At 40.3% G+C, this 22,486-nt stretch overlaps 1 protein-coding gene and 1 pseudogene across 3 annotated transcripts in view; both read left to right on the forward strand.

Moving 5' to 3' along the window:
* tbcela (tubulin folding cofactor E-like a) overlaps positions 1–22,486 on the forward strand; it is a 64,445-nt gene that overhangs the window by 20,977 nt on the left and 20,982 nt on the right. For all 3 annotated transcript variants that reach the window (XM_087976273.1, XM_087976272.1, XM_087976274.1), the window contains exons 3-7: positions 5–144; positions 7,823–8,004; positions 11,354–11,610; positions 14,038–14,164; positions 17,634–17,747. In XM_087976273.1, the coding sequence (XP_087832399.1) occupies positions 5–144; positions 7,823–8,004; positions 11,354–11,610; positions 14,038–14,164; positions 17,634–17,747 (820 nt within the window). The remainder of the gene's footprint in view (positions 1–4; positions 145–7,822; positions 8,005–11,353; positions 11,611–14,037; positions 14,165–17,633; positions 17,748–22,486) is intronic.
* Positions 3,458–3,576, forward strand: LOC122540792 (5S ribosomal RNA; annotated as a pseudogene).

The following is a 22,486-nucleotide window of genomic DNA, read 5'->3' on the forward strand; positions in this document are numbered from 1 at the left end:
TTAGCACGCCTGAATCTCCCAACTATCCTTGTGCTGGATGGTTGTGGAATTACAACTGCTGGAAAGGAAAGCGATATTGCTGCCTTCTGCTCGCATGTCTCTGAACTCGACCTGTCTGATAATAATCTACAAGACTGGTACGAGGTAAATAGGTTATGAACCAAGAATTACTGAGCACAGCTGGTAGGTTCCACACACTGTCAAGTGTTGCTGTATTATTCATAGGCTATTTCACTAAAAAGGTAACAGCGCACTTTAAACTCTTAGTTCTGCAATTTAACCATTTTTTCCTTTCCCATGTTTTTGTTTTACTCTGTAGCTCTTTCTTTTCTTTTGTTTTTTTCCCCCTGATTCCCTCCTTTCCTACAGGGACCAGCTCCTTGATGGCCTGTGGTTGCAAGGCAATAATTGTCATACAAAACAGCAAAGGTTGGGAACACAGCAGATCAGTCAGCATTTGTGGAGAAAATCAGCAAACTAACTTGTTGAGTGCGGAACCTTCTTCAGAACTGTTTACACCTGGCCCTGGTGCCATGTCCCAGTAAAGATCATATATGTGAGTGTTGCCCAGAGTTTGACTGCACAATGGCATCACAGCTAAGCTCAACTGTGTCTTAACTTAATGTTCAGACAAACCCTCCATCAGTGATCATTTGGATGTGATCAGAAACAGAAACTTTGATTTTGCTCTCCCAATTCTGTAGGTATCTCCGTTCAGGCCAGTTAACTCAATGAAGGCCAGAAACTGACCCAGGCATCTGGCTAGTCTTTCTTACTAAACTATTTGCATTGTGTTAACTGATTAAAACATCAAGGATCTTGTGTATGGCCTTAAAGTCTTTACCGTCTCTGGGATCAATGTATCTAATTCTCTCCATTTTATTAAACTTTACCTTGTTCCCTTTTTTTCTCTTATTAGAGTTTATAGCTGTCCTACTCCTCTGGGGATCTCCCTCAACCATCAACCTTCTCACTCTTCTTTATACACCGAATCATACAGTACAGAAAAGGCCCTTCAGACTGTAGAGTCTGTCATGCCAAAAATGTACTGCCTACACGAGTTCCACTGTCATGCCATAGACCTATAGCCTTGAGTGTTATGACGTTAAGTGCTCATCCAAGTATTTTATAAAAACTTGAGATATTTCATGTCAACTACTCTCCCAGGCAGTGCAGACCTCCTCCTCTGGCTGAGAAATTTTTGTTTTGCCTTTCACCTTAAAATTATTCCTTCTTGTTATTGGCCCTTCGACTAAAGGGAACAGTTGCATGCTTGTGCAATCTTGTGCAACTCCATCAGGATCCTCTCCCCTCTTCTGCTGCAAAGAGAGAAACGCGAGCTTATCAAGCTCCTGTCCTTGGCTGAAATACGCCATCCTAGGCAGTATTCTAGTGAACTCGCTTTTCATCCCCCTCCAGTCCATTCACATCCGTCTTATAATATGGTGACGAAAACTGCACTCCGTGCTCTCTCCGCAGCCTAATCAAAGTGCTGTAAAGCTCCAACATGACCTCCCTGCTCTCATAATCGATTCCACAACTGATAACTGCAAGTGTCCTGTTTGCCACGTAATGGCCTTATTATCCTATCCTGCCATCTTCAGGGATCTGTTGGAAAGTGCCCCAAGATCCTTTTGATCCTCTGAGCTATTCTAATGTCTTGCTATTCAGCGAGTACTTCCTTGTCTTTTCCCTTCTTCTAAAGCATATAAATTAATATTTATTGGAGTTAAATTCCATCTGCCACTGGTCTGCCCATCTGACCAATCCATTGATATCCTCCTGCGATCAAGTACCTTCCTCCTCACTGTAGGCCACCCAGCCAATCTGTGTTATCCACAAATTTACTTAACTATTTCCCCAGCCAAAAATTGTCATCTACATCTTTTATGAATATCACAAACATTAAAGGATGTATGTAACACTGCCCACCAGGCTCTAATCAGTCTCCCAAACAGCTTTTCAACTACCCTTTGTCTTCTGCCATTAAGCCAACTTGTCTTAACAACTTGGGTTCAACTTGTCAAGTTGCCCTGAACTGCATGAGCTTTTACCTTTTTTTTATTAGTTTCTCATGTGAAACCTTGTCAGAGGCCTTGCCGAAATCCATATGAACTGCATTTTCCCTACCCTCTTTCATACTCAGTCACCTCCTCGAAAAGTTCCACTAGATTTGTTAACAGTGACCTCCCTCTGACAGAGAGCCATGTTGACTCTCCCTGATTAAACCTGGTCTATCTAAACAGATTCATTTCCTTCTCCTGTATTTTCTCCAAATGTTTCCCTACTACTAATATTAAACTCATGTGGCATTGTTAATCAGGGATAGTAGCACAGCTGCAGAAAAGGAAATTGTCGATGGGGGGGGTGGTTTGTCTACAGAGTCAGTATGGATGGAACTCAGAAACCGGAAAGGAGCAGTCACTTTATTGGGAGTTTTCTACAGATTCTCTTCCCCCCCCTCAAAAATAGCAACAGAGACACGGAGGAGCAGATTGGGAGGCAGAATTTGGAAAGATGCAGTAGTAGCAGGGCTGCTGTTGTGAGTGATTTTAAGTTCCCTAACATTGATTGGAACCTACTTAGCTCAAGTATTTTGGATGGAGCGATTTTAGTCAGGTGTGTCCAGGAAGGGGCTCCTGACTCAATATGTAGATAGGCTGACTAGAGGGGAGGCCATATTGGATTTGGTGCATGGCAATGATCTCTGTGAGAGCATTTCAGTGATAATAGTGATCACAACTCCGTGACCTTTACTATACTCCAGGAGAGGGATAGGAGCAAACGGTATGGGAAAGTATTTAATTGGGGAGGGGGAATTACAATGCTATTAGGCAGGAAGTGAGGTGCCTAACATGGGTCAGAAGTGTGGTGCTGGAAAAGCACAGCAGGTAAGGCAGCATCCAAGGACCAGGAAAATCCATGTTTCGGGCAAAAGCCCTTCATCAGGAATCCTAAATTGGGAACAGATGTTTTCAAAGAAATGCACAACAGAAATGTGGAAATTGTTTAGGAAGCACCTGCTGGTTGTGCTGGACAAGTTTGTCCCACTGAGGCAAGGAAGGAATGGTAGGTTGAAAGAACCTTGGGTGAGGAAAATCTGGTCAAGAGGCAAAAGGAAGCTCACTTAAGGTTGCGGCGGCAAGGATCTGACAAGACTTTGGAGGGTTACAAGGCAGCCAGGAAGGAACTGAGGAATGGACTTAGGAGAGCTTTGGAAAAGCCTTAACAGGTACGATTAAGGAAAGCCCTAAGGCGGCCAGGACAATCGGGGATAGTGGAGGGAACTTGTGCCTGGAGTCGGAGGTGGTAGAGGAAGTTCTTAACGAATCCCCTGCTAAAGTATTCACTACTGAGAAGGACCTTGACGTTTCTGAGCACAGCATAAACCAGGCTGATATGCTAGAACAGGTTGGTGTTAGGAAGGAGGATATGCTGAAAATTTTCCAAAGCATTTTCCTGTGATCATACTAGTCTGAAAACGCCTGATCTCGTCTGATCTTGGAAGCTAAGCAGACTCGGGCCTGGTTAGTACTTGGATGGGAGACCGCCTGGGAATACCAGGTGCAGTAGGGTGGGCGGCACGGTTCCTGAAGAAGGGCTTATGCCCGAAACGTCGATTCTCCTGCTCCTTGGATGCTGCCTGACCTGCTGCGCTTTTCCAGCAACACATTTTTCAGCTCTGATCTCCAGCATCTATGGTCCTCAGTTTCTCCTGGGTGGCACGGTGGCACAGTGGTTAGCACTGCTGCCTCACAGCGCCAGAGACCCAGGTTCAATTCCCGCTTTGGGCGACTGACTGTGTGGACTTTGCACATTCTCCCCGTGTCTGTGTGGGTTTCCTCCCACAGTCCAAAAATGTGCAGGTAAGGTGAATTGGCCATGCTAAATTGCCTGTAGTGTTAGGTGAAGGGATAAATGTAGGGGAATGGGCCTGGGTAGGTTGCGCTTCGGTGGGTCGGTGTGGACTTGTTGGGCTGAAGGGCCTGTTTCCACACCGTAAGTAATCTAATCATAAGGATGGATAGGTCCCCTGGGCCAGATGGGATGTACCCTAGATTACTACAGGAAGTAAGGGAAGAGATTGCTGCGCCTTTGGTGATGATCTTTGTGTCCTCATTGCCCACTAGAGTAGTGCCAGATAATTGGAAGGTGGCAAATGTTATTCCCATGTTCAAGAATGGGAATAGGGATAATCCTGGGAATTACAAACCAGTCAGTCTAACATCAGTGGTGGGTAAAGTATTGGAGAAGATTCTGAGAGACAGGATTTATAATTAATTGAAAACCATAGTTTGATTGCATGACTTTGTGAGGGGCAAGTCATGCTTCCCAAGCCTTATTGAATTCTTTGAAGATGTGACAAAACATGGTGAGGGTAGAACAGAGGATGTGGTGTACATGGATTTTAGCAAGGCGTTTGATAAGGTTCCCCAATGGTAGGCTCATTCAGAAAGTAAGGAGACATAGGATACAGGGAAACCTGTCTGTCTGGATACAAAGTTGGCTGGCCCATAGAAGACAAGAAGGTGGTGGTAGACGGAAAGTATTCAGCCTGTAGCTTGGTTGACCAGTGGCAGGGATTGGTTCTGTGACCTCTGCTCTTTGTAATTTTTATAAAGGACTTGGATGAGGAAGTGGAAGGGTGGGTTTGTTGATGGCATTGTGGATGGTGTGGAGGGCTGTAATAGGTTGCAATGGGACATTGACCGGTTGCAGAACTGGGCAGAAAAGTGGCAGATGGAGTTCAACCTGGAAAAGTCTGAAGTGATTCACTTTGGAAGGTTGAATTTGAATGCAGGATACAGGGTTAAATGCAGGATTATTGACCATGTGGAGAAACATAAGGATCTTGGGGTCCATATCCATAGATCTTCCAAAGTTGCCACTCAAGTTGAAAGGGTTGTTTTGAAGGTGTTGGTTTTCGTAAACAGGGGGATTGAGTTTAAGAGCTGCGAGGTTATGCTGCAGCTCTATAACGCCCTGGTTAGACCACACTTGGAATATTGTGTTCAGTACTGGTCACCTCATTATAGGCAGGGTATAGAAGCTTTAGAGAGAGTGCAGTGGAGATTTACCAGGATGCTGCCTGGACTGGAGGGCATGTCTTATGAAGAAAGATTGAGGGAGCTAGGGCTTTTCTCAATGGAGTGAAGAAGGATGAGAGGTGACTTGATAGAGATGTACAAGATGTTGAGAGGCATAGATAGAGTGGATAGCCAGAGACATTTTCCCAGGGTGGAAATGTTTGTCGTGAGGGGTCATAATTTTAAGGTGATTGGAGGAAGGTTCAACGGAGATGTCAGAGGTAGGTTCTTTACACAGTGATGAGCGTTTAGAATGTACTGCCAGCAGTGGTAGGAGAGTCAGATACATTCGGGACATTTAAGGGTCTCTTGGATAGGCACATGGGAGTTAGTACAATGAAGGGTATGTAGGTTAGTGTAATCTTGGAGTAGGATAAAAGGCTGGCATAACATTGAGGGCTGAAGGGCCTGTTCTGTGCTGTACTGTTGTTTGTTCTATATTTAGAAGTGCCTGTGCTTAGTGCCTGTGTTTTAGAAATGTAAACTTCTTCCAATTCATTGTATTTAGTAGATTATTAGCACTAACCACTACTGGCTGACTCGTTATCAGAAGTGCAATGCAGAAACTTATGAAGTCTGAGGCAGTAAGAGGCAAAATCAATCTGAATGAATCTGAGGTTCAAAAGGCTGAGGTTTTTAGGCTTAGTTGTTGACCATGCTCTGGTCAAAAGACCCCCGTTGCAAGCTGTAAAACAGTCATGCAACTAGTTATAGAAGCAGGTATGGACAAAGTGCAAATAGCAAGAGGTTGAGGTGCTACATTGACCTTTATCATAACAGCCTTTTCTTCCTGTTCTTGCTCGATGGTGTCTCAGTTATTCAGTCATCTAACAATACAAATGTTGTTTCCACCGGTTAAATCCAGTGCCACTGCAAGTAAGTTGGTACCTATGGCAGCGTGTGCAAAGACCAACCTCTGCTACTAGTTGGGGAGTACTGATGTCTAAAATATTTAGGTGATAATTGTTTACTTTTTACACTTTTTTTAAAGAAAGTATATAATTGTCCAATTTTTAGCTTGTGTAAATTTTGATGAACGAGAAAGGAATTGAAAGCTAAAAGGAATGAGGCAATCCCGTCCAGGAACTTAACTCTTCTAGCTGGGCATTGTAAAGGAGTTGCAACCAAATTATCATGAAAGCTAAAAGGATATCATTGATCCATTTTAAGACTGTTGATACAACAGTACATATCTTCTGAGCCAGAAACCTAAAGTCAAAAATCGATTGGACAATTAAACCTAGAGAATTGAAAAATGGTACCAGAAGAGAAATTGCTGAAGTATTATTCGTATTTGAAAAGAATATGGGAATTATGGGTCCAGTTTAAAGGTAAATCTGAACTGATTTGCATCATGAAGGGGCATAGTTGGACGTTTGTTAAAGTTCAAGGTAAGAAATTCAAGGTTCCTTGTGAATGTAAGTACTTTTGTGAGTATTTCTTAGAATTCATGGACCTTGGTTCAAATCTGAGGACTGGAAAATAGCAAATGTAACATTCAGTTTCAAAATAGTGGAGAGTGTATATAGCAATTGATAGGGCAAATGTGATAAATAAAATTTAATGCAGAAAAGTGACAAATGATTTTTTTATAGGAAGACTGAGTCATAGTGATACCAAACAGTAGAAATATGTAGGGAATGCAGAAACAGGGACCTGCGGTATATGTACAGAAATTATTGAAGGTGGGAGGGAAGACGGTGAAAGTGCATTAACAAAGGCATACAGAATCCTGGACTTTATACATAGAGGTACATAATATAAAAGCAAGGTCTAAGGAAAAGGGCGAAGTTGAGAGGCCAAATGAACAGAATGAGTCAAGTAGCCTTGTGTACTTTGTAACCATTCTATGAGTGAGAGGAATTAATAATCAGATTATAGACCTTTTTAAATTTTACAGTGCTTGAACACTGGAGTTTTGAGGAATATAAGCTCATCTGAGACACTTGACATGACTGCAAATCAGGGATCACATAGGTGATTATTTCATCTGTCTTAGGAAATAAAACACAAAATGGTGTGTAGCCAATAGTGTACAATATCTTTCTGGATTTTAAGAAAGCATTTTAGACTAATGCATTCAATCCAACCCAATTTACTGCATGGAAATCAGAAGGATATTGCTTATGACTTTAACCAAGCTAGGCTTGGTAATTAGAGCAGGGCTAAAAGCAAAATGAAGGGAATTGAGTGATAGGGAGAGATTAATATGAAGCTGAATTGTGACAAGATTTCAGGATTTGATTTTTTTAAAAAAAAGACATCAGAAGAGGAATGGAGAGTAGGAAGGTAATGGCATCAAGCTTGTGAAGTGGGACAGCAGAATTCTAGTTAAGTTATTGATCTGCAAAGCTGCATTTTAACTGGGGGCATTTATCTGTGGTTGAATCTGTATGAAAAGTTTAGGTTGTAGATTAAATTACATCTACCCAAAAAATAGAGGTTACAGTCATGAACTCATTGTACTGTGGGACACCAAAAATATCAACCAACAATGCACTCCCAACTTCTGAAGTGTCCTAACCCCATCCTCCTTATAGCAGTGGGTCATTGTAAGAAGGTAGGCTCTCCAGAGAAACGACAAAGGCAAAGAAGCGGTGCTCGGAATTTTATTACGTCAGTGTTAGGTTGATGGTTTTAGACCTGTATTGTCCTGTGACAGTAATCAGTTATTCACAGGTCAGTTTGTGTTTCTAATGATCTCTTCTGCTACTCTATCCTTTTGTATTTTACAGATCAGCAAAATTGTATCAAATCTTGCCAAGCTGACATTTCTGAACCTCACCTCAAATCCTCTGATTGAGGCCAGTTTAGATTCAGCTTGCGCTGCCTCATTCTCTCGAATACAGAGACTCGTCCTCAACAACACCAAAGTTTCATGGGAAACCGTTCACATTTTGTTGCAGGAATTATCAGGGTAGGAACTTGTAACTCATGCATGTTTGTCCCTGAATTTCTTTATTCTCTACTGTTTATTGCTGTGTCTTCTCCCTTTTACAGACTTTCTCACTTTGAAACTGCAAATATTAATTAAAAATGAAATATGACTGCTTTTAATTCATCCATCCTAAGAACAGTTTTGTCTCTCTCGTATTCTGTTTTCCACTCACTTTCAGCCACATCCTTTTCCTCAACTTTGTATTTCTCTTTCTGGGGGTTCTGAATGCACCACTCTATTTCCCCTAACACCTTCCCCTCAAACCAGCTGTTTCCCCTATCCACCTTCGGATTCTCTTGCCCTTAACTTAAACACCACTCCTCAAACAAAGTATAACGCTCTTTCTTCCCTGTCTACATCTGAGCTAAATTCTCCACACTCACCCACTGTCTGCTGTCTCTCTTCCTATTCTGTTTTCCTATGTCATTCTGTGTCTTTATTGATGAAGATACTTTTGAAGTTTGCCTTAATAGGAAATATTTGCGTGTATTCCAATATGTCTATTCCACATTGTTTCTCTTTTAATTGCAAGTCTACCACTAGATGTCAGCGTTGAAAGAATTTCTAGACCCATCATCTTGAGGTGTTTGGTACCTTTGTGTTTTGTATGCCTCAGGCAAAAACACTGAGGTTTCTTTGATTTATGCTTTTTTCCAGATTCTTTTCTCTAGTCTGCTTTTGTAATGGTTTCATAAACTCCACACAAAAATGTATCTCGGATGTAACTGTGCAGTATAAATCCTCAGTACTTGAGCAAGCTAGAAGTTGTTGACTTTTCCCATTTTTTTTTTAACTAACCAACCAACCAACCAGAGGTTTCTGACTGGGCCAATAATCGCCACAAATTGTTAGGTACTATATACGTTCCTACATTTTCGTCACAAAGTATGGGCATCGCCATCAACGCTAGCATTTGTTGCCTCTCCCTGATGGTTTTGTTTACTAATCAGCAGTGGCATAAGGTATCCTTGATACCACCAATTTCCTGTTACTTTCCTTTTTTCTTTTTCCAATCTTGGAATGTCACTAATGAGCCTGTGTAGACATTTAAGTGCTGGTTGTTGAAAGCAAAAAATCCCAATGCTACATCAGCTAATGACAATTTACTGTCCATTGCATAAATTGTACTGTTCAGGTGGTTAACATCCTACTTGAACTTTGACTATTGGTGCTTTTTAGCTTGAGTAAGGTATCTTCCCTAGTAGTAAATAGGGAAGGGAGCTGGTCTACCAAGTACGCATTCCCATGTGTCCCATTGGCCGCTCCCTACTATTACCGACAGCAAAATATTGTTGTATCCTCGTTCAGTGAACATCTGTTGTCTATCTAACATTGTCGTCATCATCATCCTCTCAAATGTTTTTCTTAATTCCAAGTGTTATTGAGTCAAGTTTAATATTAGCTGGATGTTTTTGAAAAAATATCAAGCATTTAACTGTTTAAAACTGCACCCAATTATTAATTTTGGGTGGTTGATCTTTTATTCTAGGGAATTTTGTTTCTTTTTGTTTTTTCCTGGTCTTTCCCTCCTGTGTACCAAACTTGAATAAGAATCATAGAAGTGCAACAGTGCAGAAGGTGATGATTCATCCCATTGTGTTTGCACCGGCTTGTTAAATTAGCGTCATTGCCTAGTGCTGTCTTTTTTTTCATCATAACCTTACACATTATTATTATACAAATAATCATAAAGTGCCCTGAAGATAAATAAGGTCCCAGTTCTCCAGCAATGTTGCAGGGATATGTACAAGTGACACCTGTAACAAGCAGCCAGTGTTTGAGAGCATGCGGATGGACAGAATAGCAGCATGTACAGCCAACTTTTAATTTAGCTATTTTGTGAAGCAGTATGTTTGTATTATGTCATACTCCATTTCAGTGTAGTCTCTACCCTTTTAAGTAAGGAAAGGATTTCATTTCTGTAGCTCTGTGAAGGAGGATAACCAAGGTTTTGAATGTGGATACTAACAGTGACTTTGTGCTACAAATGTCTGCAATCATTCTCCTTTTAAATAATACTGAACTCTCACAACTTCACATTTTCCAAGATTATATTACATCAGCCAAGTTTCTGCCCATTTGCTTACCCTTATCTATGTTTCTGTGCAGACTCGTGTAGAATCTTGCCACTTGCCATCCCACCTATTTTTGTCATCTGCAAACATATTAGTCACTTCTGTCATCCAAGTCATTAAAATATATTCCTGTGACTACAAGGGGGTTAGAAATTGCCATCTTGAAAGTGACCCTTTAACATCAGCACTCTATCTTCTATTAATCAGCTAGTCATCTATCCATGTTAATATGCTACCCTAATACCATGCAGTCTTATCTTGCTTACTTGCCAATGTCTGGTACCTTAGCAAATGCCTTCTGGAAATCTATATAGATATATCCACTGGTTGCTCTTAATCTATTCTGCTTGAAGACTCTTCAAAGAATTCTAGTGCATATGTCAGGCATAATTTCCCTTTCTTGCATGATATTGTTTGAATCAAATATTTTTTAATGCCCATTTGTGTAGAATAATGAAGGGTATTGTAAGCATATACTCTGTTCCTGATTTGTTATAGTTTATTTATTTCTTGTGTGGTGAATACATTGTCCTAGCTGCCTGCAGTAGCCCTTAGCCTTTTTGTTTAAAATGTCGTGTAAAGTTCAGCACAACAGGAGAATTCTAGAGAATGCAAACAAGTTTCCAATGTAAATGGATTTCCTAAAAGGCAAATGTGGTTTCTGAACCAAAGTCTGATTTCTCATTCCATCATTCTGTTTCAATGTTTAGTTTCAGTTCACTGTTTGAAATCCCTATACTATACTGTTGTAGTTGTTTGCTTCAAGATTCTATCCAAAAGTAAACTGTTATCTGGGTCTTGATTCTTTGTTCACTCATCAGATGTGGACATTGCTGGATGGCCAACGTTTTATTGCCTCTCCCTGGTTGACCTTGAGAAGATGGTAGTGAGCTGCTGCATTGAACAGCTCCAGGCCACATACTGTAGGTTAACCCACAATGCCCTTGGGGAGGGAATTCCAGATAATATTTATTGCTTTGTAGTCCCACATATGAAAAAGTAAACTTGTGAATCAGTGGTTTTGGTGTGGAATAATCTTGGAGTTTACTGGTTATGGGGCTTTCATAGGGTTTTCATTTCTGAATCTGCAAATTAATAGATTGGTAGAATGTATGATGTATATTTGTGAAACTAACCATTTCCATTTCTCTATTCCCTTTCTCATTTCCATTCACTCCCTGTACCTTTTTTAAATTTCTGTCCTTCTTGACCTCTCTTGCACTCTTGTTTCTCTTTGGCCTTCTCCATTGCAGGTTAGAGGAGCTCTTCCTGTGCTTTAATAACTACAGGACAGTATCACTGTCGTCCTGCTCCTACCCGTCACTTCGACTTCTACATATCACTGATAATAATCTCACTGACTGGGCAGAGGTACACAAACTTGGACAAATGTTCCCAGGCTTGGACACATTAATCCTGGCAAACAACAACCTGACAAGCATCACAGATTCTCAGGGAACTCTGGCACGACTTTTCCAAAACCTACGATCAATTAATCTTCATAACTCAGGTATAACGTGTAATTAGATCAATTCACATTTGTTTGGAATACAAATAAAACTGAAATATGCTAAGTTCCAAATGCTGATTGCATTTATGCAAGTGCATCATATATTATAGAATTACTTTCTCTGTGCTATAATGTTAGTGTTAAGTTTGAGTTATGAAAGCAAAATATTCCAAATACTGAAAGTCTGAACTCACTGTAAACACTCTCTGGTTCAGGCACACCTGTAGAATAAAAGGGTTATTTTTTAGGCCAATTTCTGTTCATCAAAACTGGAAATCATTCTTTAGATTATTGGGTTAGATGGAATGCCTGCTGAACTGATCACAGCTTTATTCTTTCCTGTTCAGTCAGAGATTCCATTACTTGATGAGAGGAAGTCCAGATTTAATTTCAAGCTAATTTCTGTGTGTACTTGAAGTAATATCTTAACGCAGACAAAGCTTCTCTTATCCCAGAAATTTCGAATGGGTATGTTATTCTGAGAACTCTATATATTTCATTTGGGTGAATATTGTTGATTCAGAAGCTAACAAAATCCTGGAAAGGCTGCACTTTATTTTGTAACCATTGTCTCCGGGCCATTCGCATCTTCTAATTGCACTCCACAGGGACACATTCTTCTAATTCTCTTCATTCTTCAATGATGACCACATGGTATTTCCTTTTCTATCTGCATTTCATTTTAATTGTCTGTATACCTACACAACTACTCATTATGCTCTTCCTCTGAATCTTTTTATGCCTCTTCTGCAATGCTGTTTTCCTCAGGATGTGCTAATTCACAGTTCTGTGTCAGATGGATATATATCTGTCCAGTCCATCACCCAGTTTAAGTTGACCTACATACTCCTGCTTTCTTCCTCACTTTGTCATCCCCAATTTTTTTTAGTGCACTTCTTCATGTGGCTATGTTCAAACCACTTATATAAATGAAAAGTAGTCCATGCACACGTGTGCCTTTATTCCAAAACACATTGATCACCACTTTTTTTTTCACTTGTCCATCTAAGCAAATGGTGACATTTCTTTTTAATAATGAGCCAGAATCTTAAGTGACACAGCAACATTTTTTTCCCTTTCCGTAAACTGAATAAGGGGCTTACGTTTGTCTTAACTAATCTTTTCTCTTCACACGTCTTTTAGAAGCTTTTATGTTCGGTTTGAGTGCTTCCCACAAGCTATTTCTATACTCTATTTTTCCCTTAATCCTTTATTCTCTTTTGCTGAAATCTAAACAGCTCCCAATCCTTGGGGGTTTTCTTTTGTCCTATGTGTGCCCTTTCCTTGGATCTAATAGAATCCCTAATGTTCCTTGATAGCTGTGGTCTGGCCATCTTTCCTATTTTATTTTTATGCCAAACAGCAATGAACAATTTATGCAATTCCTTCATGCTCTTTAAATTTTTGCTATTACCATTCTCATTCCTTTTAAGTTACATCCACAAAATAGGATTACTAGAGTACCAAGTATCATAAGCGATAGACAGAACTAAGCAATCCCACAACGAGTGAATGAGATCTAAGCTTTATAGTCCTGACACCTCCAATTGTGAATGGTGATAGACAATTAAACAACTCTCACTGGAGGACAAGGCTCTATAAATATCTCCAACCCAGTCACTGGACCTGAAACATTAACTGTCCTTTCTCTCCACAGATACTGCCAAACCTGAGGTTTTTTTTCCAGCAATTTTTTGTTTGTTTCTGATTTCCAGCATCCGCAGTTCTGTTTGTTTTCCATCCTCAATGATGGGGGAACCTAGCACATCAGTGTAAAAGATAAGGTTGAAGCATTCACAACAATCTTCAACCTGAAGGGCCAAGTGGTTAATCCATTTCTACTTTCTCCAGAGGTCCACAATGTCACAGATACCAGTCTTTAGCCATTCTGATACCAAGAAATGGTTGAAAGCACTGCATACTGCAAAGAGTGTGGTCCCTGCCAATATTCTGGCAGTAGTACTGAAGGCTTCTGCTCTGGAACTTGCTGTACCCCTAGCCAACACCCCTGGCATATACCCAACCATGTGAAAAATTGCCCAGATATGTCCTGTACACAAAAAGCAGGACAAATCCAACTGTAGTTGCCGGTTATCTGTTTCCTTCCCATTTTTTTTAATGGAATAGCATGTGCATAATTCTTAGCCAAAGACTGATTTTTCAAATTTAAAGCTTTGATTGCATTAACTCGTGCGATTTCCTCATGACTTTGCACTCTAGATTGGAAATCACTAGGCTTCAATTTACCCAGGTTAAGTTTGTGATGTCATTTTTCTGACTTGTGTTAAATCTAAGTAACCTATTTCTCCGATAATATCACATGAGCTGATAAAAGGTGCTATGAATTTGAAGTGAGTTCCAAAGTTTAATTAAGCATGCTGCTTTGGTGGTAACTGCAGATGCTAATTCAGTACTGTTATCCACTAGGACTAAACTCATGGGATGACATTGATAAACTCAAAGCATTCCCCAAATTGGAAGAAGTGAGGCTTCTAGGAATTCCTTTGCTCCAGAGTTATTCTGAGGAGGAGCGACGCAAACTCATCATTGCTAGGTAAACATAATCTTTTGATCAGTCATGAGAATATTTATTGAGCGAGGGGGAGGTTACATCTGATAATGAGCCAGAGAGGGTTTATAGAGTGATACAGCACAAAAGAGGATCTTCACCCCATCAAGTCTGTGCTGATCATCTCCATTAATCCCATTTTCCAGCACTCCCCACACAGCCTTGAATGTTATGACATCCATATACATTTTAAAGGTGCTGAGGTTTCCTGCCTATACAATCCTCCCAGGCAGTGAATTCTAGATTCCCACAACCCTCTGGGTGAAACAAGTTTCCTCAAATCCCTACTAAACATCCTGCCCTTCACCTTAAAATTGTGTTGTCTTGTTATTGACCCTTCAACTAAGGGGAACAGCTGCTTCCGGTTCATGCCCCTCATCATCCATGTAACTTTATCAAGATCCCCCCGCGCCCACTTCTGCCTCCCCGCCCCTCTGTCCCCATCCCCCCCAACCTTCTCTGCTTTAAAGAAAACAGCTTGAACTGATCAAACCTCTTGGAGCTAAAATATTCATGCCGAGGTTACATCCTGGTGAATCTACCTGCACTCCCTCTAGTGCAGTCACATCCTTCTTATGGTATGGCAACCAGAGCTGCGCACAGGTGTAGTCTAACCAACTCCAGTACAACCTCCCGCTCTTATAATCTGTGCCGCAATTGATAATGGCAAGTGTCCCATATGCTGTCTTAACCTACTAAAATCCCTGTCTTCAGGGATCTGTGGGCAAGCACCCCATAATCCTTCTGGTCCTCTGACTGTCCTAATATCCTGTCATTCATTCAATACTACCTTGTCTTGTTACTACTTCCAAAGTGTATCACTTCTCATTTACCAGGGTTAAATTCCATCTGTCACTGATCTGACCAACCATCTGTATCAAGTTTTGAGAAGATTTGTAGCTCAGGTTGAGGTTCTGGATGTAGGTTTACTCGCTGAGCTGGAAGGTTCATTTCCAGACGTTTTGTCACTCTACTAGGTAACATCTTCAGTGGGCCTCCAGGTGAAGCACTGCTGATAATTCCTGCTTTCTATTTAAGTGTTTGGGTTTCTTTGGGTTGGTGACGTTACCTAGTAGGGTGATGAAACGTCTGGAAATGAACTTTCCAGCTCAGCGAGCAAACCTACATCCGCAGCCATCTATATCTCCTTGAAATTGAAGGCCACCTTCCTCACTGTCAACATCTTGGCTACTCACTGAGTCATCTGCAAACCTACTTATACTACACATCACCCCCACTTCCCCCACCCCCAAAAAAAAGGCCCACCTCTGATCCCTGTAGTATGATACTGGCCTCCAGTCAGTCAGGCAAACAATCTTCTACAACCACCCTCTGTCTGCTACCACTCAACCAATTTTGAATTACCTTGCTGAGTTACTTCTAACTGTCTCCTTCGAAGTTTTTTCTAATAGTTTCCCTGCCAATAATGTGAGACTCTCAAATCTATAATTCCCTAGTTTAACCTGTCTCTTTTGTTGAAAAGCAAAACCGCATGTTTGCCATCCAGTTCTCTAGCACTTCCCCTATGCCCAGAGAGAAATATAAAATTTTGGTCAGTGCCCCTGAATGTCGATCTTTGTCCCCCACTGAAGCTTGGACTTCAACTAATTCAGACCTAGGGATTTGTCCACTTTTACACCTACCAAAGCCTTCAGTGCCTCCTCCATTCTCTTAGTCTGCTGATGAACCTCACAGTCCCTCTCTTCAAATTCTGTGCCTACATCCTTCTCCCTCCGAATGAAGACAGAAATGAAGAACTCATTTAAAATCCTACCAATATCTGAACACAGACACACACACACACCCCTTTTTTTTTCTGTAATATGTCTAGAATATTTTTTGATTCTCACCATTTTTATATTTTTTAAAGCCCCTTCTTTGCTCTCCTAATTAAGTTCTCCCATGCACATTTATTCAGTTGATTTGCTTCCTTTACATCTGCCTTTTTTTTTCTTCCTTATCCAGTCCCTAAATATTCCTGGGCTTGTTGCTCCTACATTTCATTCCAAAAGGAACATGTTGTGCCTGTGCTTTCCCCATTTCCTTTTTGAATACACTTTCAGATTTTCCCCTATTTTAAGAAAAAATTTTGTCTTCCCTCAATCCAAAATACTTTTTTTTTTGTTTTGCAGACCATCTTTTTTTTCTCTTTTCCATGAGTGTGTTACGGTCACAACCACTAAAATTCACCCCACAGCCACCTCAACTGTCTGTCCAACTTTGTGACCAAGATTAAGACCAGCACTGCAATGTCTCTTGTTGGATCTTCTACATGTTGTTGTAAACCGTTCTTCTGATTACATTTCAAGAAACTGTCCCCTCTAAGCCCTTTACGCTATGATTAGTTAGGATCATATTGGAAAGTTGAAATCCCCTAATGTAGTTGCCTTGTTGTTATTACACACCTCCTGAGATTGGTCTACATACCTCTTCTCTTGCCTGTTGACTGCTGGGAGTAAATTATAGACCCAAGCAATGTGACCATCCGCTTTTTATTCCTAAGTTGTACCCACAAAGTCTCATTTGTAAATCCTTGTTTTGTGTTGCAAATTCTATCTCACTACTTAACATCTGAGTGTTAGTGGTTGTGAAGGATTTGCATTGAACTGCAGGTATGGGGCTTTGGCTGGCATGTTTATTGTGGTTGCTGGTATCCATTCTTGCACAGACATATTGTTCTAAATATTTGCCTTATAAATGATCTTAACATGCACTGTTTCAATGGTTTTATCTTTTACCCAGTTTCCAAAGAGTGCAGCACAGTTCTGCTTTAAACTGTTCAAATTCGCTGCTTGGTTGTAACTTGGATCTTAATGTACTTTCTATCTGCTCATTTGTCATAATCTCCATTCTTCCCTTCAAAAATATCTCATTGTCTTTATTATTATCTCTTGTGCTGTGTGCACCTGATCAGGAAATGCCAGATTACCATCACAGCAGAGACACCAAGTCGCTATCATTTCATTTTCCATATGAGAATCTGCATCTAATCCCACATTTTTGCTTGTTTCCCATTGTATCCAATGTTTCTTTAAGCACCTAATTTTTTTTAAGAGTTCATTGATTATAGGCAGGATCTTGCATTTACATTGTACAACTGATGCAGTGAGATATAGCAAGCTTCACTGTAAAATGATCAAACAAAATTTGAGCTGCATGGGAGATTTTCTGGCAAAGTGGGGGTTGATTTTAAACTTTAAAGAAGGAGAAATGGGTCGCATCAAGTTATTGTAATGTTAGCTTTTTAACTCTACTAACTGGTGAAGAAATCTAGAATTCTGTATAGCACATCACTGTTCTTGTATAATACTGATCTGAGATTGAGTTGTACTTTTATACGTTGTTGCACTGAGGTCACTTGTTTGCTATTTAGATAGTTATTCGTAAAAGTCAAGCTGACATCTTGTCTTGCTGGCGGGCTTTAATTTAATTTAATTTAATTTTTTCTGAACAGGTTGCCATCTGTAACAGTGTTAAATGGCAGTAAAGTTGCTGGAGAAAGAATAGATGCTGAACGATTTTTCATACGTTACCATATAAATCACCCAGATGAAGAATTACCAGACAGGCAAGTGATTGATATTCAAAATTCTGAGCCTCCATAGCCTTACTCCCTACAGTTCTGCTCTTTATTCTTCTTATTTCCCTCAGAGCTTCACACTCCACTTCTATGAAGTATGTTTTTGAGCCATTTGTGCTAATTTCCCACTTTCCTCTTGGTGTAAACTTTTCTCGTCATCTTGTAATTGATGTACAAGACACTGTAGAACCATAAGTTTAAAAGGTTTGTTAAAGTTACACTTGTGGATTGGACAGAATTCTAGCATTGGCAATCTGTAGGTTTGTTCATATTTAAGTCTTGTAGCACTTTGCAGGCTATTTTTCAATGTACTTTGCAAATCCACTGGTCTGTTTTCTCTTCCAAAATATTTATCCCAAGAATTGGATGGGGTACTGATCCATTCAGTTCTAGAACACCAAAATGAACAAATATTGTCCTTATTAAGATGCAGAAAAATAAAAAGCGGTCAGTCTCCGGTATGGGAGGTACTCTTCAGAGATTTTGTCATAATCAAAGCATCCCTATTGGTAGAATAATGTTTGACAAGACCCCCTGCAAATTGCTTCAAACAGTGTAAAATATAATATCCCATTCACAACAACTTTGCATAAAATGTTAGAGAAACGTGAAAGCACTGCCTAACGCTTGCTGTACATATAATGAGCAACTGTTATACAAATTGAACAGAACGGCCTGTTTCCATGCTGTACATCTCTATGACTCTAAGTGTAAATTGTGAAATTCCAGATAAAACAGCTTTGTCAATTTGAATATATGCAATTATTAGTAGCTGCACATTATCAGGGTATATGCCCTCCATCACATTAGCAACTGCTGATATGTTGCATATTGCCGTTTGGAATGTTTTGCATGGTTGTTATCCATACACTTGTTAAATCTATTGACACCTTGGGCTGATAGAAGCCTGTTTTCAGTCTACTTTATCTCCCTTTAACATGTGAGTACATTAGTTACCAACTCCTATCTTAAATTCATCATTCTTCCTGTCAACAGTTCTGAGATTAAACTTTGTATCATTTTTGATAAGCTTTAGAACCTCATCCTTACCATCACTAATACCATTTTATTTCCTCTTCATTATGTTGTCAAACTTCACCCTTCTCAGCTCATCTGCTGCTGAAAGCCTGATTTGTGTCCTTGGTACCCCTAGTTATGACTACTCCAAGCATTCCTGGCTCGCTTGCACCTTTTTAGCCTTCAAACGTCATCTATGCCTATGCCACTGACCTACATTAGCTTCCCGATCAATGTTTTACTTTAACCTTCTCATCCTTATTTGCAGATTCTTCCATGACTGCTTCACTCCTTGCTCCATCGTATCCTAGAGCTCCCCCTCCAAAATATTTTCATCTAATTCTGACCTCGTTAAGTAATCCCTGATTTTAAATACTCTACCATTAGTCATTATAATCTCAAGTACTGAGCTTTGGAATTCCCTTCCTACACTTGTCTCTCACTTTCCTTCTTCTTTACAGCACTATAAAACTTACCTCCTTCCCCAAGCTTTTAGTTGTCTGGCCTAATATGACCGTATGTGACCAGATTCATTCATGCTGCTCCTGTGAAATTCCTTAGAATGTATCATAGGATGAAAGGCATTATATCAACATAAGTTCTTGTTGTGTGCCCCCTACCAATGATATTGGCATTATTAAAGCCCTCCACAGATCTATATTAGCCCTGTGTAGTCATTCTATTCACCAGCTGAGAGAGCTTGATCAGTGAAGAGGCTGTCTTGGACCACATGACTGTTTCCTTGCCATCCATCTCCCCTTAATTCCAACACTTTTATTGTCATGCTGTTCTCTGGCTTCTGACCAGCTCATTACCTGGCGTCATGGCACCCCCTACCTCTGGCCGTGAATGATTTAACTGTAATGTACAGACAAAAATAATTCAATCCTATCTTTAGATACCTTGGTTTCTATAGCACCATTCCATCCCTTTGTTTTGATGCACTGACTATGCAACTGGTTTCTCTGCCCTGATACTCGTAGTCTCTTAATTTCAAAGACTGCAGAGGAAATAATGTCCTCTATACCCTGTTCTAGGACACTAATTTATTTATCAAATAGAACAATTGTCTCAGAACCTTATTAAGTAAATGCAAATCTCTAAAGGCCAACAGTAATTTCACTTGCTGAGTTTGTGATCAGTCTACTATTTAGGCTGTTGAGAGGGTATTTCCTTCAAGATACAGAGCATTTTGTGTTCTTCCACAAGTGTATAAGGATTTGTGCTGATGCTGCAGTGATGGAAAAAGGCTGCACAGGGACTTTGACCTGGCCTATACAGGTTTGGTGAAGATCATTCTTGCCGTGGTAGTTCAGAATCTACTATTGAAAGATTAGTATTGTTCCTGTGTTTCTCATTTCTTAATCAAAAGTATGTTTTTTGGTATGTAAGTCTCAGGAACGTTGCTGAGATTGGAGACAGGATGGTAAGTGAGTTGACCAAGTCATCAGGGACTGGTATGTTCGCACAGATGGTTTTAACCAGCTGGTGGGTTTTCATCAGTCGGCAGATGTGCTAGTGCACATAATGTTAGCAAGGTCAGGAACCCAAAGGAGTATAAAGTGGGGAGTTCCATTTGTAATGTGCAATACTCAGCCTGAAGAAATTGGTCATCATCTGAAGGTCAATCATTCTATTACCCTCTACTTTCCAACTGACGACAAATTTTGTGTGTATACTGCTACTATATTTAATTTTAAGGGACTTATTTTTGCGAATAGTTAATTTATACAGTACTTTATAAAGTTTCTTTTAAATGATCATATAGCATTAATCCTACTGCTGTCTTCCTTACTTCATCAAACAGGTTTTGTTTTTAACAAAATCTGTCCTGTTGTTCACCATTGACTTTCTATTTCCTCAATGACATGGATGATATTTTTTGGCATTGGATGACGACACCAATATAGATTGACATTTGGTTTATTTAATCTTTTTAGTACATCAGTTTGTAAAAACTACACTCCAGCTTTGGGAGGAATTAGGACTAATTTCAGGAAAACTAGCATTCTGAAAATGCCTGAAGAATACCAGATTAGCCAGGATCTAGAATGGGGGGTGGAGAAGGTTTGAAAAGCTGAATGATCTATTCCGGCTCTGTTATAATTTGAGTCTGGTCATTTATAAGCTGTCTAAGATGGGTGTTCAACTTCTTGCATAGAATTTAACAAAATGAGCATATTGCATGATTTTAAGATCCCTTGGCCGAACTGGGGTGTCCACCTGTCAGAATCTCACTAATTTCAGCACTGTTTTTGAGGTCTGCGTCTTTTCCCTTTATAGTGGTCTCCTGCAAATGGGAGTATGTGGAAATTTTCACTTTGAAGTCTCAGTAATCTTCTTCCAACCCCCTGCCCATGCCCACAAGTTCAAGTAGGAGTTTACAGGATAGGATCATTTTGTCTTTTAGTCTCTTCACTCAATCTATTTCCTCCTGCCAAATCTCAGATCTTAGAGAAACAGTTAGCCACTTGGTACCAGAAAATGGAGGGTCTCCTGCTCTTCAGGATCTCTTATCTATTCCATGCAACAGAGCTGACCATCCCAAAATCTTGAGCAGATCATTCATCTCTGACTCTATGACCACATGCTGCATCATTTTGATTCATGCAGATACATTAGCACACAGCATACTGTACTACTTTGAATGATTGCTTCAGGCTCAGCAAAACAACATGCTTTGTTCGGTAGGCCCACTTTCCTCTCCGATTAGCTCTCCAGAATCTAGGCACAAGGGTAATTTAATCAGTTGAGTACCTGTGTAGAATCCAATTCTGAATGCAGAAATAGATAAATGGAAACTTTTGAGGAAAGCAAATAAAATCCTATAGACATGCAGCAGGTTCTGATGAAGGGGTATTGGACTCGAAACATTAATTCTATTTTCTCTCTAAAGATGCTGCCAGACTTCCTGTTTCTCCAGCACTCTGTTTGTCTTTCAGGTTTCCAACATCTGCAGTTTGTGCTTAAGTTAGAAAGTTTCATAGCCCTCTTGTGAGCTTGCCAAAAAGCTAAATTTGAGAATTCTCACCTCAAAACTCTGTGACTTTGGTCTCACCTCTGCCCTCTACAACTGGATCCTCAGCTTTCTGACCCACAGACAGCAATCAGTGAAGATAGGTAACTGCACCACCTCCACAACAACACTCAACACTGGAGCCCTCAACTATTGTCTCAGCTCCTACTGTACTCCCTATACACCTATGACTGTGTTGCCAAATTCCGAACGAATGCCATCTATAAGTTCACTGATGATACCTCCATAGTGGAACGGATATCTCACAATGATGAGTCAAAATACGGAAGGGTCATAGAGGGTTTGGTGATGTGGTGCAATGAGCACATTCTCTCTCTCAACACCTGCAAAGCTAAAGAACTAATCATTGACTTTAGTAAGAAATGAGGAGGACATGCCCCCATCTACATCAATGGAACTGAGGTTGAAAGAGTGGAGAGCGTCAAGTTCCTCAGAGTGACAATAACCGACAATCTGTCCTGGTCTCCCGTGTAATTGCGACTATCAAAAAGGCACAACAATGTTTCTTCCTTGGGTGACTCAGGAAATTTGGCATGTCTATTAGGACCCTCACCAACTTCTAGAGATGCACAATTGAATGCATACTGTCCGGGTACACAACAGTCTGGTATGGCAACTGTTTTACCCAGGTTCGTAGGAAACTACAGAGGCTGGTGTGCACAGCCCAGGCCAT

Source organism: Chiloscyllium plagiosum, unplaced genomic scaffold (genome assembly GCF_037043375.1).
Source record: "Chiloscyllium plagiosum isolate Xiang-an unplaced genomic scaffold, Cpla_swu_hap1 HiC_scaffold_29, whole genome shotgun sequence".
NCBI classification, from domain to species: Eukaryota; Metazoa; Chordata; class Chondrichthyes; order Orectolobiformes; family Hemiscylliidae; genus Chiloscyllium; species Chiloscyllium plagiosum.